General features: G+C 48.5%; 2 protein-coding genes across 3 annotated transcripts in view; one reads left to right on the top strand and one right to left on the bottom strand.

Annotated features, from left to right (window-relative positions):
• LOC138281257 (SPRY domain-containing SOCS box protein 3-like) overlaps positions 1-19466 on the top strand; it is a 189857-nt gene that overhangs the window by 109372 nt on the left and 61019 nt on the right. The gene's annotated exons all lie outside the window — the stretch shown is intronic.
• Positions 7475-19466, bottom strand: part of LOC138281256 (rho GTPase-activating protein 1-like) — a 158770-nt gene continuing 146778 nt past the window's right edge. For both annotated transcript variants that reach the window (XM_069219585.1, XM_069219586.1), the window contains exons 12-13: positions 18770-18873; positions 7475-12685 (exon numbers count right to left, since the gene is read on the bottom strand). In XM_069219585.1, coding sequence (XP_069075686.1) covers positions 12491-12685; positions 18770-18873 — 299 coding nt within the window. In that variant the 3' untranslated portion in view covers positions 7475-12490. The remainder of the gene's footprint in view (positions 12686-18769; positions 18874-19466) is intronic.

Genomic DNA, 19466 nt, shown 5'->3' with positions numbered 1-19466 from the left:
CCTTTAATCTTACCGTGCAGTGCGTTTCCAAGTGGTCCCCACAGTGGCCCTGCACCAGTTCCAGAGACCTTTCTCCACTGCTCCCGTCGGAATCAGAACCGCCTGAACTTCTCCTGCTGGCACATGTGCCCACGGATGTCCTCAACCAACCTACAAAAGAAGAACTTGGTAAACCTACTGTACGATTTTCTATGTATTTATCAGGTTATCCTCCATTGATTCCTATGGTGTGTAGTTACGCTCAAAAAGACTATTTTTGTTAAACTTCAAAAATCCATTTCTTGAAAAGTACTTAAACAATTGGTCTCGAGTTATTCCTTTGAGAGTGTGAGTTGCAAGATTGATGCTGTGGGTACAACAAATGCTTTGCACTTCTCCAAGATTGGCCTAACTGCTCGACCATTAGGTTAGTGTGGTTGCCTGGACCCCCTGTGCTTACCTTTGCACACTACATAAAGGGCCGGCCTCCTACACCTGTATGATGTTCTTGGCAAATAACAGGGAGTCTGTCTTGGTTGGGTTGAGCTTCGAGTGGGTGCTGGACATCCAGGTATGAATGATGTGTAGGAGGTGCTTAAGGGATTGGATGTCTGAGACAGAGGAGACTTTTAAGCAGTTGTGTATCATCGGCATATCGATAAATCTTGATGTTGTTATCTCTGCATAGACCACCTAGCGGTGGTGGTTGTAGATGACAGGGGACAATATGGAACCCGGCGGGACTGCACAGGTGATCAAGATCTTTTGGGACGTGGAGGCGCCCATGTGAGCAAACAGGTTTCGGCTGGAAAGGTATCAGGAGAACCAGTGAAGAACGTTGCTGGTAATTCCCATTTGAGGCTATGGAGTGCGTATGAGAGTGGAATGAGAAAAGGCAACTGAGAGGTATATCAGGAGTTAGGTATCATCTTCGTCTGTGGTTCAGAGGGCATCGTCAAGGACAGTGGTTCTTAACCTGTGGTCTGAGGACACCTGGGGGTCTGCGAAATCTACTTAGGGGGGCTGCGACGACTTGGAAAATTAAATAACATTAACAGATTAATAAAGTGTACATTAATTAAGCAAAATTTGTAAATGAAAAATTTTAACCGTACTGTGAATGTTAAGGGATGTCATAATGGAGGCCAAAAATGAAGTTTGCATCCTCAAATTGATTCGTCGGAGCAGTGCAAGCGCACCAAACAGAATACAGTATGGGTGATGAGTTGCCTCTTGAATTTAGAAACGCTCGAACCTTCCTATTAATATTTCAATTTTGTTTCTGTATTTTTTATGAAGTGTTTTGCGATTCAAATCATTAAAAATTCTTAGGCCGCAGTCCCCGGCTTCCAATAATTATTCAATGGGGGTCCTTGAATTCCAATTATGATTAAGTGGGGGTCCCCAGGTTCCAGTAATAATTAAGTGGGGATCCGGAGAAGTGAAAAGGTTAAGAACCACTGGCCTAGGATGTGCAGGGGAGTGAGTGGTCACCAAACTTATCAATGCATGAAAATTATTGGTGCTCTGGAGTGTGAATCCTAGGCGTGGGTGCTGTTTTGTCTAAGTCATAATAAACAGAGGCCAGTTGTGTTGTCACTGCTCCAGGATGTGGGATTCGCTCAGAGTGGGACAGGACAATAGGATTGACATCCTGCTCTGACATCGGTGGCATTGGTGCCGGCTTAGCGGTAGCAGGAACCTGCGTGGGTCACGCTGCCAGATGTGGAGGTGTCTCCAGAGTTGATGCTGAACCCGAAACTAGTTTGAGAGGCACCACCGGTGTTAACCCCAAAAGAGGCCTACACAGATCCACAAGGCCTGAAGGAGCACTAGAGGGATATGGCAGGGTGCCAGAGATTTGCAACAGATGATCTTTGAATGCCTTAATCTGTTTCAGTGTTGCAGATGGCCCCGGAAATTTGGAGTGCATCACGATCAACTGTAGAATCGGTTCTTTGAAGGGGTTGGAAGTGCGATGGAGAGGCACCTTCCTTGACATCCTCGTGGCTTCTGAGAGGGAGAGTGGTGAGGCTGGAATAAGGCCTGCGTGGACACCTTAAGGTTTTCTTTTTTTTTTTTGGGACTTTGACTTACTCAAAGAATAGGAATGTGGTGAGAGAGATGTTGCAAGAGTAGCCCTGAGAGTGGGAAGGGGTCTGAGTTCCTAACTTAGAGCAGGAATGGGACTTACATGACTCCCTACACCATTTGGTGATGTACATCTTGGGTTTACGTTCCCAAATCGCATTCAGTTGCATAAGGGTACACTGCTCGCATGACCTGGAGTTGTGGCCCGAACCCAAACACTAGAGACATTCCTCTCAAGGACCTGCCACAGGCACCTGCTTGCAAGAGTCCCTACAGGCATAATCCCTGTAGTTTTAGGAGGGGATGCATTCCCTTGCACTCTGGAAAATAATTTTGCCAAAAAAATCTCAGCAACTTGTAAGAAAAAGTTAGGAGCTCGCACCTGATCAGCATACAAAGGTGTGGAAAGAAGGGAACTAATGTCAATGTACCTGGGTGACACTTAAATGCTGCTCCAGATGTCACTCTTACTATGATAACACATCACAATGCTGCAACAGTGATTAATCATCCCTTTTGCAATGGTCCATTCAAGCTGTTTACAGTGAAGCTTTGGGAATATTTTGGTCTTCAGCATTTCTTGGTGCTCGCCATTCACTGTATCTGGGCGACTGCCATTTTCTTCCAAATCGCGTACAATCACAGTAAAAAGTTATAAAATAAAACAATACTGCCAACGATATGTCCTCTCAGACATCTTCTTCTCCACACAATAGGGTCAACTGTCTTCACCTGGTACTAAAGAGAAGCTTGGGGCTTGTCAATTGACAACCCTCCTCATACCTGGAGTAGTTTTTCCATTATACACATTGACATTTCTTTACAGACCCTCGGCCAGACATATTACGTGCCAAAGATCAGCGGTGTTCAGTTCCGCAAGCACGGCTATCACATACATTGTTAATCAATGACATACCTGCTTAAAACACAGCATCAACTAAGCATCTAGTATGCTCACATCGCTTGCTACCAACCATAACCCAAAAAACCCACCAGATCAGGTCTTTGAGGGAACACACGGAACCAGATCGAGAGGTACTGAATCCAGTTGGTTCCAAGAGGACATACCAGTTGTTGAATGAACAACTTACAAATATGTATAACATAACAAGTGGAGAAGTGTGGCACAATGGTTAGAGAGGCAGACCCTGATGCAGAGATCTGGCCTGGGACCAGGGTTCAATTCCTGCCTCAGCAGTTCTTGGGCTCAATTTCCCTGGACAGGATATTTCTCGCCTCAGTGCCTAATCTAATTCATGGGTCCCACTCTGTAACTCTGGGCAATAGCTTGCTTAATCTCCACAACGGCCCCAACAGCGCTGGGATGCCTGGCTTCACCTTGGGGGTTGCCCAGGAGTGGGCACTTCACAGGGAAAAGCCAGGAGGGGTTCCACAGCGGTATGCATTCAGCGACTCGATACCTTAGGGTCCGAGTGCGCTTTACAAGTACGAATTTACATTTACATTTTATTTTTGTCAACTGGTGAAGGAAGCCACCAGGCTGAAGTCCAGCTCTCCCCCTGGATCGCTCCCACACCTCTGCCAGCTTGAGGGTAGTGCAGCGCACTAGATATGTTTCAGTCCAGTTCTCGAATGCATGAACCTGCTGGTACTCAGCGAGATTCCACCTTGGAGCTCGGAAAATATTGAGATTTTTCTATGAGGCTCTTATTTTGCTTTTAATAGATACAAAACTGTTTCACCACTGTGGTTCTACTTAGCTGTATGTAGTGATGATCTGGTTGAAACCGATTAGATTAAATTCTTTGGTAAATCAGTCTCTGCATTTCGGGGATTGATAATTTTTCGGTCTCGCGCATGCATTCTCGCTTTCAAGGGTATTGTTTGTAATAAAGGGCATGGAGCCAGCCAATTGCTTACCATCTGTCTGTCTTCACTGTCACTCTTCTTTGCTGCTTCCTAATTGGGCAGTGGGTGCCGGGAGTCATTTCTTTTTATTGTCGTGGAGCATGGACCAAGCGCAGGGTGATTCACCTTAATTAGTGTTCATCCACTGATAGTGCTGTGATTGAGGTACGGGTTTCAGGACACTTTGTCTGTTTCCAGTTCTAATGCTGCTTTCTCCATCCGTTCTTTTTTTAAATACATTTTTGGACACTGTTTATCTACACCTGCATCTTTCAGCTTATTCGTACAACTAAAATAAAAATACATTTTACATGGGTAGGATTAGAGTGTATAAAAGTCACACTAACAACATTTACGCTTTCATGATGCTGGTCGCTGCGTGCCAATTTTCGCCGCCTGTCAGCCATTCATCCCTGCCTCGTACCTTTACTTTGATTTTAAGTTTGGTTCCTTGTTTAAGTTACTAACACCCACGACTGTACTACTCTATGCTACTCCATTCTAAGCTGATCCACTCCAGTCTACTCACCTCCACACAGTCCCTCTCAAAGCCACTCTCATGTACTCCTCTCCACTCCCGTCCATGCAATGCTACTCTATGGAACTCTACGCCACTTCACGTCACACAATACCACTCTACGGTACGTCACTCCATTCCACTCCACTGTACACTATGCCATTCTACTCTATACCACACCACTCTATGTCACTCCACAAAGTCCCACTTAATTCCATTCTAATGTACTCCACGTTGCTCCATGCAAAGCCACTCTATGGAACTTTATGCCAAATCACTCCACACACCACCATGCTACTCTACGTCACTCCATTCCACTCCACTTTACAATACGCCATTCTACTCTATACCACTCAACTCTAAGCCACTCCAATCCACTCCATTCTACGCTATGCCACTTTATGCCAGACCGCTCTACACCACTCCACCCCACTCAAATCTCCTCCACTCCACACTACACCATTTCACACCACTCAACACAACCCAACACAATGACATTCTATGCCACCTAACTCAACACCACTCTGCTCTACACCACTTCATGCCACTCGACTCTACTCTGTGCCACTCTCCTCTACGCTACTCTACCCTAATCCACGCCATTAACGTCCACACTGCTGTACAACATGGCTATAGCACACTGGTACTAGCGCTCACATGCTTGTTCTTTGTGGGAGCTCTACACCTTGATTGCTCCTCCACCTCCAGCATCTTGAGAGTAGTGCGGTCCAGCAAAGTTAGAAAGATGGAGCTTTTCTGGGATGAGATTCTTGGCACTGCGGTTCAACAAGGTATATTCAAAGCTTATCTGCTTCGCGAGGTCCACTGACCTATCCCTGCAGAATCTGGTCAAAATGCAGTCTGTACTTCATAATGCACAGTTAGATTACGGTGGTCCATGTACACTGGTCTCACTGTATTTGTTGAAATAAATCCGATAAATGTTGAACGCCACCGTGCACCCCATTCTTAGACTCATTAAATACAACACAATTCTGCTCAGGCTGCCTCTGGAGCGCTGAATCAATTTCAAACTCCTGTGCCTGGTCTACAAATGTCCTGCACCCCACTACTAGAAGGATTCTGCCTTTAAGGAAATCCATGTTCTGGGATCTTCCTCCGGCACATTTCTGATTTGGGTCGTTAGATGGAAGATATCTGCACCTCTGCGTAGTGAGAAACTGCTAAGCAGCTGCCTACTGCACATGCATTTCACTAGAGCAGTGGTTCCCAACCTTTTGATTTCTGTGGACCCCCACTTTAACATTAATGGAACCCAGGGACCCCCCCCACTGAATCATCATTAGAATCCGGGGACCCCCGCCTAAGTCATTACTGGACGCTGGGGACCTAATTTGTCAATATTTGTTAATATTTTTTAATTTTCTAGGGTCTCGTGGACTCCCTGAGAAGGCTTCGTGGAGCCCCAGGGGTCCCCGGACCACAGGTTGGGAACCACTGCACTAGAGTATTCAGATTTTGCTACTAAGATGGCATATTTGACATTCTTAGAATTCAGTCAAGTGTGATTACGTGACAATACATGAGAAATTCATAATGTCATCCAGCAGTGAAGACTCCTGCAATCACACTTCAAAGCATTCCCTAAACTAAACCTATTATATATGCCTGAAAACGGAGAACCATAAAAATCACAGTTTTTGAAGGAAGGTGATTTGACAGAAGATTGGGAGCATTTCACCAACGGGTGGGAGTGGGTGGGACGAAATGTGAGTAATTTGTCTTTAATGTTCTCGGGCATGACAGGGCTACCTATTGGAGCAGTGCGGGGGGCTTCTTAGTCAGACTTAGATCTTGTATCTTGGATGTCTGTAACATACAGAACTCTGGGATTCCTCTTACCTACTGTTTCTGAGAAAGGAAACCGGTTAGACTGGTAAAACCTAGGTGGAAATGGTGGGAAAATGTTGCCAGATTTGTTTAGACGTTCTCACCAATCATAGCTGAGAGGTGCCTCTGAAAACTATGCGCAGTCACTTTCCATTCAGAGACCTGTACTGAAGACTAGCGGTCCCCTGTTGGAAGGAGCCATCTTCTGCCTGGTAAAACCACTATGGAATGATGGACCCCCATTTGCCCCTGAATCTCTGGACCTGAAATGCTAAGAAAAATGATCTCTTGTTAAAACAGTCAGCATGTTATGGAACTTATTTCCTGACATGCAAAGGACAGGAAGTTGCGTCCACCTGGAACAACTCCAGCAGACCAGTAGCAAATGGATATTCCTTAGCCAGCTCATGTGAACCATCAGCTGAGTTTGGAGAGTGAATAAAGCTCTGTGCACTGAGGGAGCTGGTGCTGTGGCTGAGGGACCCTCGTCACGCGCTGCTGCTGATATTCTGCTGTAGGCCCGAGTATGTGGGGAGAACCTTCAGCTTGAAATCTGAAGAACCAGTGTCTAGCTTTGGACATTTATTAATCAGCTCCTTCTAATCATAAATATTGGCCTGAAAGTGAGTGATAAATTGATTTTAAGGTGACAGTATCTTCCAAGGTTCATTGTCTTTTAAACTGAGGGGCTCTGCTATATTTGCGCGTCTACAATGAATGCAGGGCAGCCAGAGAAGCATTATCTTTAGTTTGTTTACTTGTTTACTTCCAAAGGCTGCAGTTGATTTAAAAAACATTCAGATTCCTTTAATTTATAACTCCTGATCCTTAAACCAGATTTACTACATTATTGTGATACTTAAATCATTCAACTGTGTGCAAGAATCAAAAACCCTGAGACTTCAGGCTTGTTAAATTCCTACAGAAGGTAGGCTTATTTCAGGTCGATCAAACATGGATTCTAGCAAACCGCCGTGAGGCAGAGTGAGGATTAAGGGATCTTCACTGGGGAAAATCTCTCCATTTATCAAAAGCATGGGCCTAAAACACTCCCCAGGATCATACTGCTGCCCCCAGAGCTCCCACTGGAGGTTATCGGTCCTCAAAAGCTGATAACCGAATGGATGAAGTATTTGAAACGAGCACCATCGGCAAAAATACAAAAACTTTCAGATTCATTCTTTAATAACAATATTAAGAGTACAAAAAGTGCAAACGGTGAAACAAAAGCAGAGTAAAAAGCGAAGGCGTACGTGTACAATGAAGGGTGATATAGGTGTGAGGAGCGGATTACAAAAACATACTTTTCACCTTTAAAAATATATAATTATTAACAGGGCAGGAGGGCGGGTCCACCTGGAAAGGGTGTGAGGGAGCATTTGGCCTCTACAGAAACTGGCTAAACCCATCCAGCCTGCATTGCCATGGTGAGGTCCTGGCCAGGCTCTTGGGCCACACTAGCCAGATGAGGACATTCTTTGATGGAGAGCCTGTGGGGTGTCTCCTTTGGCAGATCTGAACTTAGAGGGTGGGCGGTGCAGATGCGTTTATCTGCAGCAGACACCTTTTGAACCCCATCCCAAGAAGTGGAAGAGCTGAACCGACCAGAGCAGCCAACCCTCACAGGCCTTTGGCAATGGCAAACTAACCCCACTCTTCCAAGGCACCAGTGGCCCCCTGACAAGCACTGGTTCCTTCTACGGAGTTCTTATCACAATGCAACATTTGAAACAAGTTTACAAAAATGACAAAGCCTAGCTCCAGGCATCCACAGCATCTACATCACTCACTCTACCAGCTCAAATGCTTGTGCTGTTGGCATAAGTGTGTTCACCTTTGAGATTTCAATCTTTATGCTTGATGGAAGCAGCACTCTGGTCTGCTGGGTTGCCGGGAGGACACAGAGGCTGGGTGAATATACTGACCATCTAGTGGAAATAGCCCTGAACCTGATCAAGCAAAGGAAGACGAACGCAAGAGAAGTATATGAGGGTGGAACGGTGTAATATTGTATACAGAGTGGAACACGTGTGTTAGGAAACCTACATTTGGTTAGGAGCATCTGGGGTGTGGAGGATGAGTCTTTAGGGGAACAAGATGTTGGTCACTCAGAGGGAATATGATGTTGGTCTCTAGAGGGTTATGCAATGTTGGTCTTCTAAGGGGAATGTTGGTCTCTACAGGGGCAAGCAATGATCGCCTCTCAAGATTCATGTGATGGTGATCTCTAGAAGTGCAAGTGATGGTGGCCTCTCAAGATTTGTGTGATGGTGGTCCCTAGCAGCCATGTGACAGTAGTCTCTAAAAGAGCATGAAGATAAACAGTGAGTAGTGCCCTATATGGACATGTGGGAATGACCAAGGATACTGTTGCCTGAACAGGGGAAGGCTACAGTGATCTTTAAAGGGGCATATGAAAGATGTGTGGGCTAATGGTTGCAACTGAACAAATGAAGAGGGGTGAGTGTGGGCATGGTATGCACCAATGCCTGAATAAGGGCATCAGATGGTGACCTGCAGAGGAGTTGGTGGCATTTGAGGGACATGTAGAAGCCATATGCGATAATATGTTCATGTGAGCATGCAGGGGTAGAATGCATGCATTATCTGCAGAGGACTGCATAAGGGTGGATTAGGATACTGGTGGCCAGTGGAGTGTTGAATGGTGAAACAGAAAAAGGCTGGTGTGGTGAGAGACTGGTCTGTGGTCTTGCTGGTCTGCAGAGCTGTGTACAAGTGGTTACATGTGGAATGGAATAATGCTGTTTAACTGCATGTTTGCAAAGGGAATGTTATAACGTTAGTTTGAGAAAGGAGCATGACCTTGGCGGAATAAGATGAAGTTGATCTGCAAAGTGGTATGGTGATGGAATGGGCTGCCATGGGGTACAAAGGACCTCGATGGTACATGGAATGGCAAGGGTGGAATGGGATAATGTTGGTCGACAGAGAGGTGTGCAAAGATGAAAGGAATATTAATCATCATGGAATGGACCAATCGTGGTCTGCAGCGGGTCATGCAGGGGCAGAACTGGCTGAGTCTGATGGGGATGATGTATGGAGAGAAGCAGCTGTAGGAGGTTAAGATGCTGCCGGGAATTGTGTGTGGAATGTGCTAATGTTGCCTGGACAGAAACATGTGAGTAGAAAGTGATATGGGTGGTCTTGGAGTATTAGGTAGGGTAGAATCATAATATTACCTAAACAGTGGCATGTGGGAGTGGAATGGAAGAATTTAAAAACACTGATACTGAAATCTGCGCTTGTAAAAGTCGACAAGTAAGTGCGCCCACACCAGCCAAAGGCATCACCATCAGGTAACCTTGTTATACTCGCATCTGCATAGGAGAGCAGCCCTAGAGCAATGGTGACCAGGCCAACACAGCACTGTGTCCATCTCCTCACATCATCAGTGGACACCAACCTTGAGTAACAAAACCCCAAAGAAGTAACTAACAGATAACAGTGCCAGGACTCACAGCAACACCAGGCACCAACCCTTCTGGCGGCTTTCACACTTCTACCAGCCCAGGACAGCAGCCCTTGAACACTGCACACTGATGGCAAGAACATGGGGCACCAACCCATTAGTAATGGTGTCCATTCTCACAGCAGCCCAGGACAGCAGCCCTTGAGGAACACTGCCCACTGATGGCAGCAACAGGGGGCACCAACCCATTAGTAATGGTGTCCATTCTCACAACAGCCCAGGACAGTATCCCTGAAGTAACAGTGCACACGGCTCACGACAATACCTGGTCACAACCTTTGCTGCCTATAATCACACACGCAAGGAAAGTAGTCCTTGGCAGGCTGTGAACTGTTTCACATGCTTTCAGCATAGGGTACCAGAACTGATGTTTGTCCACACTCATAAGCAGCAGAGTCCAACATGGAACATTAACCATGGAGCAGGACAGGACTGGACATTTTAGAAAAATGTGAGGAGAATAGGAAAGAGGCTGTAGTGCTCAGACCAGCTGCTTTTCATTTATGTTCAAGGGGCCTTCATTCCAAAATGACAGTGCCAGGAATCCCCAGGGAAGGCGCTAGGGAGGAAGGCAGTTACTTGGTGTGTGCCCTCCAACTTGACATAACAAATGTAGCATCAGACACACATCAGTGCTACTAACAAATGCAGAGAACCCATAATACACACACACACACGTACCGGCAGTGTACTCACATTAATGGTGGCATTGACAAGGGGAGAAGAATTGACAATCCCAGCACAGGGATTCAAGGGGAGAAGAATTGACAATCCCAGTACAGGGATTCAAGCCTGAAGCCCTTTCTCCCCAACTAGGGTCTGGACAACACTCACAGAACATTTGTGCGCAGTGCACAAACTCAAAGACATGATTACATCAAAGCACAAACGTCTAAGCATGGAGCCCGCGACAAAGAAATGACAGGACTGCAGCCTCTGTACTAAACAGCTGGCACGCAAGGTAACAATCGAGGCACAGTATCACAGGCACAAATCATTGCATCCTGAGCATGGGGAGGAGTAACAAAGAGCTACAGTCCATGCATGCAATCAATGACACATGGGTTTACAGTCCAAGCATGGTGTGACTCACAATCATGGTACAGTCTGACGATGGGGTCAGCCCCACACAGGGTCACTGTGCAAGCACTGGGTCACTCTCATACACAACTACATTCAGACCATGGAGTCAGACACACAGTCATGGCCCAAGCCTGGGCGCACTCGCATACAAGTATACATTCCAAGCACGGGGTCAGCCACACACTGCCTTACGCTCCTAGCACAGCGTCAGCCACACACTGGTTTACGCTCCTAGCATGGCGTCAGCCACACACTGGTTTACTGTCCTAGCACGGCGTCAGCCACACACTGGTTTACGGTCCAAGCACAGGGTAGGCCACACACTGGTTTACGGTCCTACCACGGGGTCAGCCACACACTGGTTTACGCTCCTAGCACGGCGTCAGTCACACACTGGTTTACGGTCCTAGCACAGGGTAGGCCACACACTGGTTTACGCTCCAAGCACGGGGTCAGCCACACACTGCTTTACAGTCCAAGCACGGAGTAAGCCACACACTGCTTTACAGTCCGAGCACGGGGTCAGCCACACACTGGTTTACGGTCCAAGCACGGGGTCAGCCACACACTGGTTTACGGTCCAAGCACGGGGTCAGCCACACACTGGTTTACGGTCCAAGCACGGGGTCAGCCACACACTGGTTTACGGTCCAAGCACAGGGTCAGCCACAGAATGGTTTCCGGTCCTAGCACGGCATCAGCCACACACTGGTTTCCAGTCCGAGCATAGGGTCAGCCACACACTGGTTTCCGGTCCAAGCACGAGGTCAGCCACACACTGGTTTACGGTCCAAGCACAAGGTCAGCCACACACTGCTTTACGGTTCAAGCACAAGGTCAGCCACACACTAGTTTACAGTTCAAGCACGGTGCCAGCCACACACTGGTTTACGGTTCAAGCACGGGGTCAGCCACACACTAGTTTACAGTTCAAGCACGGTGCCAGCCACACACTGGTTTACGGTCCAAGCAAAGGTCAGTAACATACTGGTTGGCAGTCGAAGCACAGGGTCAGCCACACACTGGTTTACGGTCCTAGCACGGGGTCAGCCACACACTGGTTTACGGTCCAAGCACGGGGTCAGCCACACACTGGTTTATGGTCCTAGCACGGGGTCAGCCACACACTGGTTTACGGTCCAAGCACGGGGTCAGCCACACACTGGTTTACGGTCCTAGCACAGGGTCAGCCACACACTGGTTTACGGTCCTAGCACAGGGTCAGCCACACACTGGTTTACGGTCCAAGCATGGGATCAGCCACACACTGGTCTATGGTCCAAGCACGGGGTCATTCACGTACAACATTACATTCTGAGCACGGGGTCGCACAGAAGCAGAGCCACTCATCGGACACTTTGGATCAGACTTCTTGGAGGACGGTTTCGGCCTTACTTGCTCCAGAGGGACAGTTGCCCAGTGACCCAATAGTGTTGCAAGTGGCACAGTAAAGAAGAAAATGCAGCTCAGTCATTGGTGAACAGTTACTGGGGAGCTCAGGCCTAGGATGCCAAAGCCTCAGGTGCCACAAAGGGCCCTTCCTGGTGGTTCACTCAGGCCCCTGGCACTAAGGACTCCATGGCCAGGAAGAACTTCCGCTAGAGGTGCACTCAGGCCTCAGGAACCAAGGCTTCAGATGGCAGGAAGAGCTCCCCCTGGTGGTCCAAAAGAAACTTGGTGAAAGAGTTGATGGGGTTGATGACCTTCAGGTTGGTGGCAGCATCTTTCACCCACAGGAGGTTGGGGCCGAAACAAACAGCCAGGTTGACGTTGGTCATTTTGTTTTGCTCTTGGTTTTCAGACACCTGAGGGAGTGGTTAAAACAAGAATGTCAGAAGCAGCTAATGCTAGGAGTTTACACCTGAAAATACTGTTAGCAGGGACTTCACACACAGATCTCTCACAAAGAATCTCATGGGGACCCCCAAGTACACATGGCAAAAGGACCTGCGACAAGCATGTCCTGCGATCATACTATGTCAAACAAAGAGGGGTTCCATTGAGGACAGGCTGTCCTAGGAGGACACCAACCCTGCCTGGTAAGTGTGTGGTGCCCACATCCGGTAGTGCCACTCTGTTCCAAAGAGAAGACTTGCTTTATAAAAATGAATTCACAGAGCAGGGCTCCCCAAAAGGGTACTCCGTCCATCAGTAAGGGGCTCCCAGGCACTCCCCCACAATGAAGGACACCAGAGCAATCCCTCATGTACTGAGAGGATAGTGAACACTTTCTAGCACAGTAAGGGACACCAGGGCACTCTCACCCACAGTGATGGGCTACAGGGCACTCTCACCCACTGTGATGGGCTCCAGGGCACTCTCACCCACAGGGATGGCCTCACAGTGAGAGTTTAACAGACACTCTCCCACACAGTACCACACAGTAAGGGCTCTAAGACACTCTAATCCCTTGAAGGGTTCCCACTGAGCAAAATCAATCAGTTAGTGAGTGGTTCATTATATAAGGGCATAGTTTAGAGATGTGAATATACACTGTCCAGAGAGTGGCTCCCTGTGAGTGTACACTGTCCAAAGAGGCCTCCTGTGAGTGTACACTGTCCAAAGAGTGGATCCGTGTGAGTGTACGCTGTCCATAGAATTGATCCCTGTGAGTGTACACTGCCCAGAGAGTAAATCCTTGTGAGTGTACTGTCCAGAGACTGGACACCTGCGAGTGTATACTGTCCAGAGAGTAGATCCCTGTAAGTGTACACTATGCAGAGTCTTAATCCTGTGAGTGTACAGTGTCTAGAGTGGGGATCCCTGTGAGCGTACAGTGACCAGAGAGTGGTTCTCTGTGAGTGTACAATGTACAGAGAGTGGCTCTCTAGGAGTGTACACTGCCCAGAGAGTGGCTTCCTGTGAGTGTACACTGCCCAGAGAGTGGCTTCCTGTGAATGTACAATGCCCAGAGAGTGGCTTCCTGTGAATGTACACTGCCCAGAGAGTGGCTTCCTGTGAATGTACACTGCCCAGAGAGTGGCTTCCTGTGAGTGTACACAGCCCAGAAAGTGGCTCCCTGTGAGTGTACACAGCCCAGAAAGTGGCTCCCTGTGAGTGTACACAGCCCAGAAAGTGGCTCCCTGTGAGTGTACACAGCCCAGAAAGTGGCTCCCTGTGAGTGTACACAGCCCAGAAAGTGGCTCCCTGTGAGTGTACACAGCCCAGAGTGGCTCTCTGTGAGTGTACACTGTCCAGAGTGGCTACCTGTGAGTGTACATTTTGCAGTAGATCATGGTGAGTGTACACTGTCCAGAGAGTGAATCCGTCTGTGTACACTGTCCAGAGTGGTTCCCTGTGAGTGTATACTGTCCACTGAGTAAATCCCTGTGAGTGTAGAGTGACCAGAGAGTGGCTCCTTGTGAGTGTACCCTGTCCAGAGAGTGGCTTCCTGTGAGTGTACACTGTCCAGAGAGTGTCTCCCCGTAAGTTTACCCTATCCGGAGAGTAGATTCCTGTGAGTGTACACTGCCCAGAGAGTGGCTTCCTGTGAATGTACACTGCCCAGAGAGTGGCTTCCTGTGAGTGTACACAGTCCAGAAAGTGGCTCCCTGTGAGTGCACACAATCCAGAGTGGCTCTCTGTGAGTGTACACTGTCCAGAGTGGCTACCTGTGAGTGTACATTTTGCAGTAGATCATGGTGAGTGTACACTGTCCAGAGAGTGAATCCGTGTGTGTACACTGTCCAGAGTGGTTCCCTGTGAGTGTATACTGTCCACTGAGTAAATCCCTGTGAGTGTAGAGTGACCAGAGAGTGGCTCCTTGTGAGTGTACCCTGTCCAGAGAGTTGCTTCCTGTGAGTGTACACTATAAAGAGTGGCTTCCTGTGAGTGTACACTGTCAAGAGAGTGTCTCCCCGTAAGTTTACCCTATCCAGAGAGTAGATCCCTGTGAGTGTACACTGTACAGAGAGTAGATCCCTGTGAGTGTACACTGTCTAGAGAGTAGATCCCTGTGAGTAGTCACTGTCCAGAGAGTGGCTCCGTGTGAGTGTACTCTGACCAGAATATGGCTACCTGTGAGTGTACACTAGCCAGCGAGTGGCTCCTTGTGAGTGTACAATGTCCAGAGAGTAGATCCTAGGGAGTGTACACTGTGCAGAGAGTAAATCCCTGCAAGTGTACACTGTCCAGAGAGTGGCTCCATATGAGTGTACACTGTCCAGAGAGTGGAACCGTGTGAGTGTACACTGTCCAGAGTGGCCCCCTGTGAGTGTACACTGTCCAGAGAGTGGCTCCCTGGGAGTGTGCAGTGTCTAGAGAGTAGATACCTGTAAGTGTACACTGTCCAGAGAGTGGCTCCATATGAGTGTACACTGTCCAGAGAGTGGAACCGTGTGAGTGTACACTGTCCAGAGTGGCCCCCTGTGAGTGTACACTGTCCAGAGAGTGGCTCCCTGGGAGTGTGCAGTGTCTAGAGAGTAGATACCTGTAAGTGTACACTGTCAAGAGAGTAGATCCCTGAGTGTACACTGTCCAGAGAGTAGATCCCTGTGAGTGTACACTGTCCGGAGAGTAGATCTCTGAGTGTATATTGTCCAGAGTGGATCCCTGTGAGTGTACACTGCAGAGAGTAGATCCCTGAGAGTGTACACTGTCCAAAAAGTAGCTCCTTGTGAGTGTACTGTCCAGAGAGTGCTTCCCTGTGAGTGTACACTGTCCTGAGAGTAGATCCCTGTGAGAGTACCCTTTCCAGAGAGTGGCTTCCCGTGAGTGTATACTGTCAAGAGAAAGGCTTCCTGTGAGTGTACACTGTCCAGAGAGTGGATCCCTGTGAGTGTACACTGTCCAGAGGGTGGATACCTGTGAGTGTACACTGTCCAGAGGGTGGATACCTGTGAGTGTACACTTCCCAGAGAGTGCCACCCTGTGAATATACACTGTCCAGAGTGTCCCCTGTGAATATACACTGTGCAGAGAGTGGCTCCCTGTGAGTGCACACTGTCCGGAGAGTGGACCCCTGTGAGTGTACACTGTCCGGAGAGTGGACCCCTGGGAGTGTACACTGTCCAGAGAGTAGATTTCTGTGAGTGTACACTGTCCAGAGAGTAGATTTCTGTGAGTGTACACTGTATCGAGAGTAGACCTATGTGAGTGTACACTGTACAGAGAGTAGACCTCTGTGAGTGTACACTGTACAGAGTAGACCTCTGTGAGTGTACACTGTACAGAGTAGACCTCTGTGAGTGTACACTGTTCAGAGAGTGGCTCCCTGTGAGTGTACACTGGCCATAGAGTGGATCCCTGTAAGTGTACACTGCGCTGAGTGCAGATCCCTGTGAGTGTACCGTGTCCAGAGGGTGGTTCCCTGTGAGTGTACCTTGTCCAGAGAGTGGATCCCTGGGAGCGTACTGTGTCCAGAGAGTGGCTCCCTGTGAGTGTACATTGTCCTGAGAGTAGATCACTGTGAGTGTACACTGCCCTGAGAATAGATCCCTGTGACTGTGCACTGACCAGAGAGTAGATCCCTGTGAGTGTACACTGTCCAGAGAGCAGATCCCTGTGAGTGTACACTGTCCAAAGTAGATCCCTGTGAGTGTACACTGTCCGGAGAGTAGATCTCTGTGAATGCAGTGTCCAGAGACTAGATCCCTGTGAGCGTAGACTGTGCAGAGTGGCTCTCTGAGTGTACCCTGTCCAGAGAGTAGATCCCTCTAAGTGTACACTGTCCAGAAAGAGACTCCCTGTGAGTATACACTGCCCAGAGAGTGGATCCCTGTGAGTGTACACTGTACAGAGGGTGGATACCTGTGAGCGTACACTGTCCAGAGAGTGGATCCCTGTGAGAGTACACTTCCCATAGAGTGCCACCCTGTGAATATACACTGTCCAGAGAGTGTCACCTGTGAATATACACTGTGCAGAGAGTGGCTCCCTGTATGTGCACACTGTCCAGAGAGTGGACCTCTGTGAGTGTACACTGTCCAGAGAGTAGATTTCTGCGTGTGTACACTGTACAGAGAGTAGACCTCTGTGAGTGTACACTGTACAGAGAGTAGACCTCTGTGAGTGTACACTGTTCAGAGAGTGGCTCCCTATGAGTGTACACTGGCTATAGAGTGGCTCCCTGTGAGTGTACACTGGCCATAGAGTGGATCCCTGTAAGTGTACACTGCGCTGAGTGCAGATCCCTGTGAGTGTACCGTGTCCAGAGGGTGGTTCCCTGTGAGTGTACCTTGTCCAGAGAGTGGATCCCTGGGAGCGTACTGTGTCCAGAGAGTGGCTCCCTGTGAGTGTACATTGTCCTGAGAGTAGATCACTGTGAGTGTACACTGCCCTGAGAATAGATCCCTGTGACTGTGCACTGACCAGAGAGTAGATCCCTGTGAGTGTACACTGTCCAGAGAATAGATCCCTGGGAGTGTACACTGTCCAGAGTAGATCCCTGCGAGTGTACACTGTCCGGAGAGTAGATCTCTGTGAGTGTACACTGTCCGGAGACTAGATCCCTGTGAGCGTAGACTGTGCAGAGTGGCTCTGAGTGTACCCTGTCCAGAGAGTAGATCCCTCTAAGTGTACACTGTCCAGAAAGAGACTCCCTGTGAGTATACACTGCCCAAAGAGTGGATCCCTATGAGTGTACACTGTACAGAGAGTGGCTTCCTGTGAGTGTACACTATCAAGAGAGTGGCTCCTTGTATGTCTACCCTGTCCAGGGAGTAGATTCCTGTGAGTGTACATTGTCCAGAGAGTAGATCATTGTGAGCAGTCACTGTCCAGAAGTCAGTGTACCCTGACCAGAGTGTGGCTCCCTGAGAATGTACACTGTCCAGAGAAAGGCACCCTGTGAGAGTACACTGTCCAGAGAGTAGATCCCTGTGAGTTTACACTGTCCAGAAAGTAGATCCCTGTGAGTTTACACTGTCCAGAAAGTAGATCCCTGTGAGAGTACACTGTCCAGAGAGTGGCTCCCTGTGAGTGTACACTGACCATAGAGTGGATCCCTGTAAGTGTACACTGCGCTGAGTGTAGATCCCTGTGAGTGTACCGTGTCCAGAGGGTGGTTCTCTGTGAGTGTACCGTGTCCAGAGTGGATCCCTGGGAGCGCACCGTGTCCGGAGAGTGGCTCCTTGTGAGTGTACATTGTCCTGAGAGTAGATCACTGAGTGTACACTGCCCTGAGAATAGATACCTGTGACTGTGCATTGTCCAGAGAGTAGATAACTATGAGTGTACACTGTCCTGAAAGTAGATCCCTGTGAGTGTACACTGTCCAGAGAGTGGATCCCTGTGAGTGTACACTGTCCAGAGAGTGGATCCCTGTGAGTGTACACTGTCCAGAAAACAGAATCCTGTGTGTACGGTCTATAGAACTGATCCCTGTGAGTGTACGATGTCTAGAGAGTGGATCCCTGAGTGAACATTGTCCTGAGAGTAGATCCCTGTGAGTGTACACTGTCGAGAGTGGATCCCTGTGAGTGTACACTGTCCAGAAAACAGATCCCTGTGTGTACACGGTCCATAGAATTGATCCCTGTGAGTGGACGCTGTCTAGAGAGTGGATCCCTGTGAGTGTACACTGTCCAGAGAGTAGATCCCTCTGAATGTACTCTGTCCAGGGAGTAGATCCCTGTGAATGTACACTGTCTGGAGAGTAGATCTCTGTGAGTGTACACTGTCCAGCGACTAGATCCCTGTGAGAGTAGACTGTGCAGAGTGGCTCTCTGAGTGTACCTTGCCAGAGAGTAGATCCCTGTGAGTGTACACTGTCCAGAGAGTGGATCCCTGTGAGTGTAAAGTGTCCAGAGAGTGGCTCCCTACGAATCCCCACAACAGCACTGATTTCAGCATCATCCCACCGCCTCCCTCAGAGAGACCCACGCAGTGCACCTGTGCACCACCACGCGGACACACGCCCACCACATCAGAGCCTGGAGCCCTCTGCTGACCTGCACTAGGAAGGCGGTGAGGAAGCGCAGCACTTCATAGTTCTCCTCTGGCAGAGTCTGCAAAGCCTTCCGCAGGGACTCCATGCGGCTGCCCTCTTCAATGTCTGTGGAAAGAACGAGAGCCAAGATGAAGCAAAGCACAATCAGAAGGTGAGCAGCGATGGGAGAAGGGTGTCAATTAGCACCTCGCTTAGGACAAGTATCTAAACCATGGTTATAAAGGTATGTTACCCCTCAGCCAGGCTTCAACCCCAATAATCAATATATACATGTTCAAAAGGGACAACAAGATCACACGCGTGGATCAAACAAGAAACAGCCATCTACATATAGGGCTCCTCGGATCCTGAAAAGGGAACAATGTGCTTATTTTGCTGACTTTCAAACGACCTGAAAGGTGCATGACACAATGGAAGGGGTACGCTCCCAGGCAGCTAGAGTCCAGTCTGAAGACACTCTTTGGGTGGAATAACATGCTAGCCTCAACCCCAACTCTAAGCAAGTACTGAGTTGGTTCAGAGGACTCATCCATCAGTGGCTGCTGCTGGAGATTGATAGGTCAGTCCTCTGCGCTAGTAGACCTTATGTGCCCAACAGAGCCAGTGCTGCAGCTAATTCACAGCACCCAACACACTAAACCTGTATCTTATAAAAATAGACAAAAAGGCTATTAAAATGGTTCACTGAAGAGAAGTAA

This window comes from Pleurodeles waltl, unplaced genomic scaffold (genome assembly GCF_031143425.1).
Source record: "Pleurodeles waltl isolate 20211129_DDA unplaced genomic scaffold, aPleWal1.hap1.20221129 scaffold_84, whole genome shotgun sequence".
NCBI lineage: Eukaryota > Metazoa > Chordata > Amphibia > Caudata > Salamandridae > Pleurodeles > Pleurodeles waltl.
Note: the sequence above shows the minus strand (reverse complement) of the source record. Positions and strands in the feature narration are given on the sequence as shown.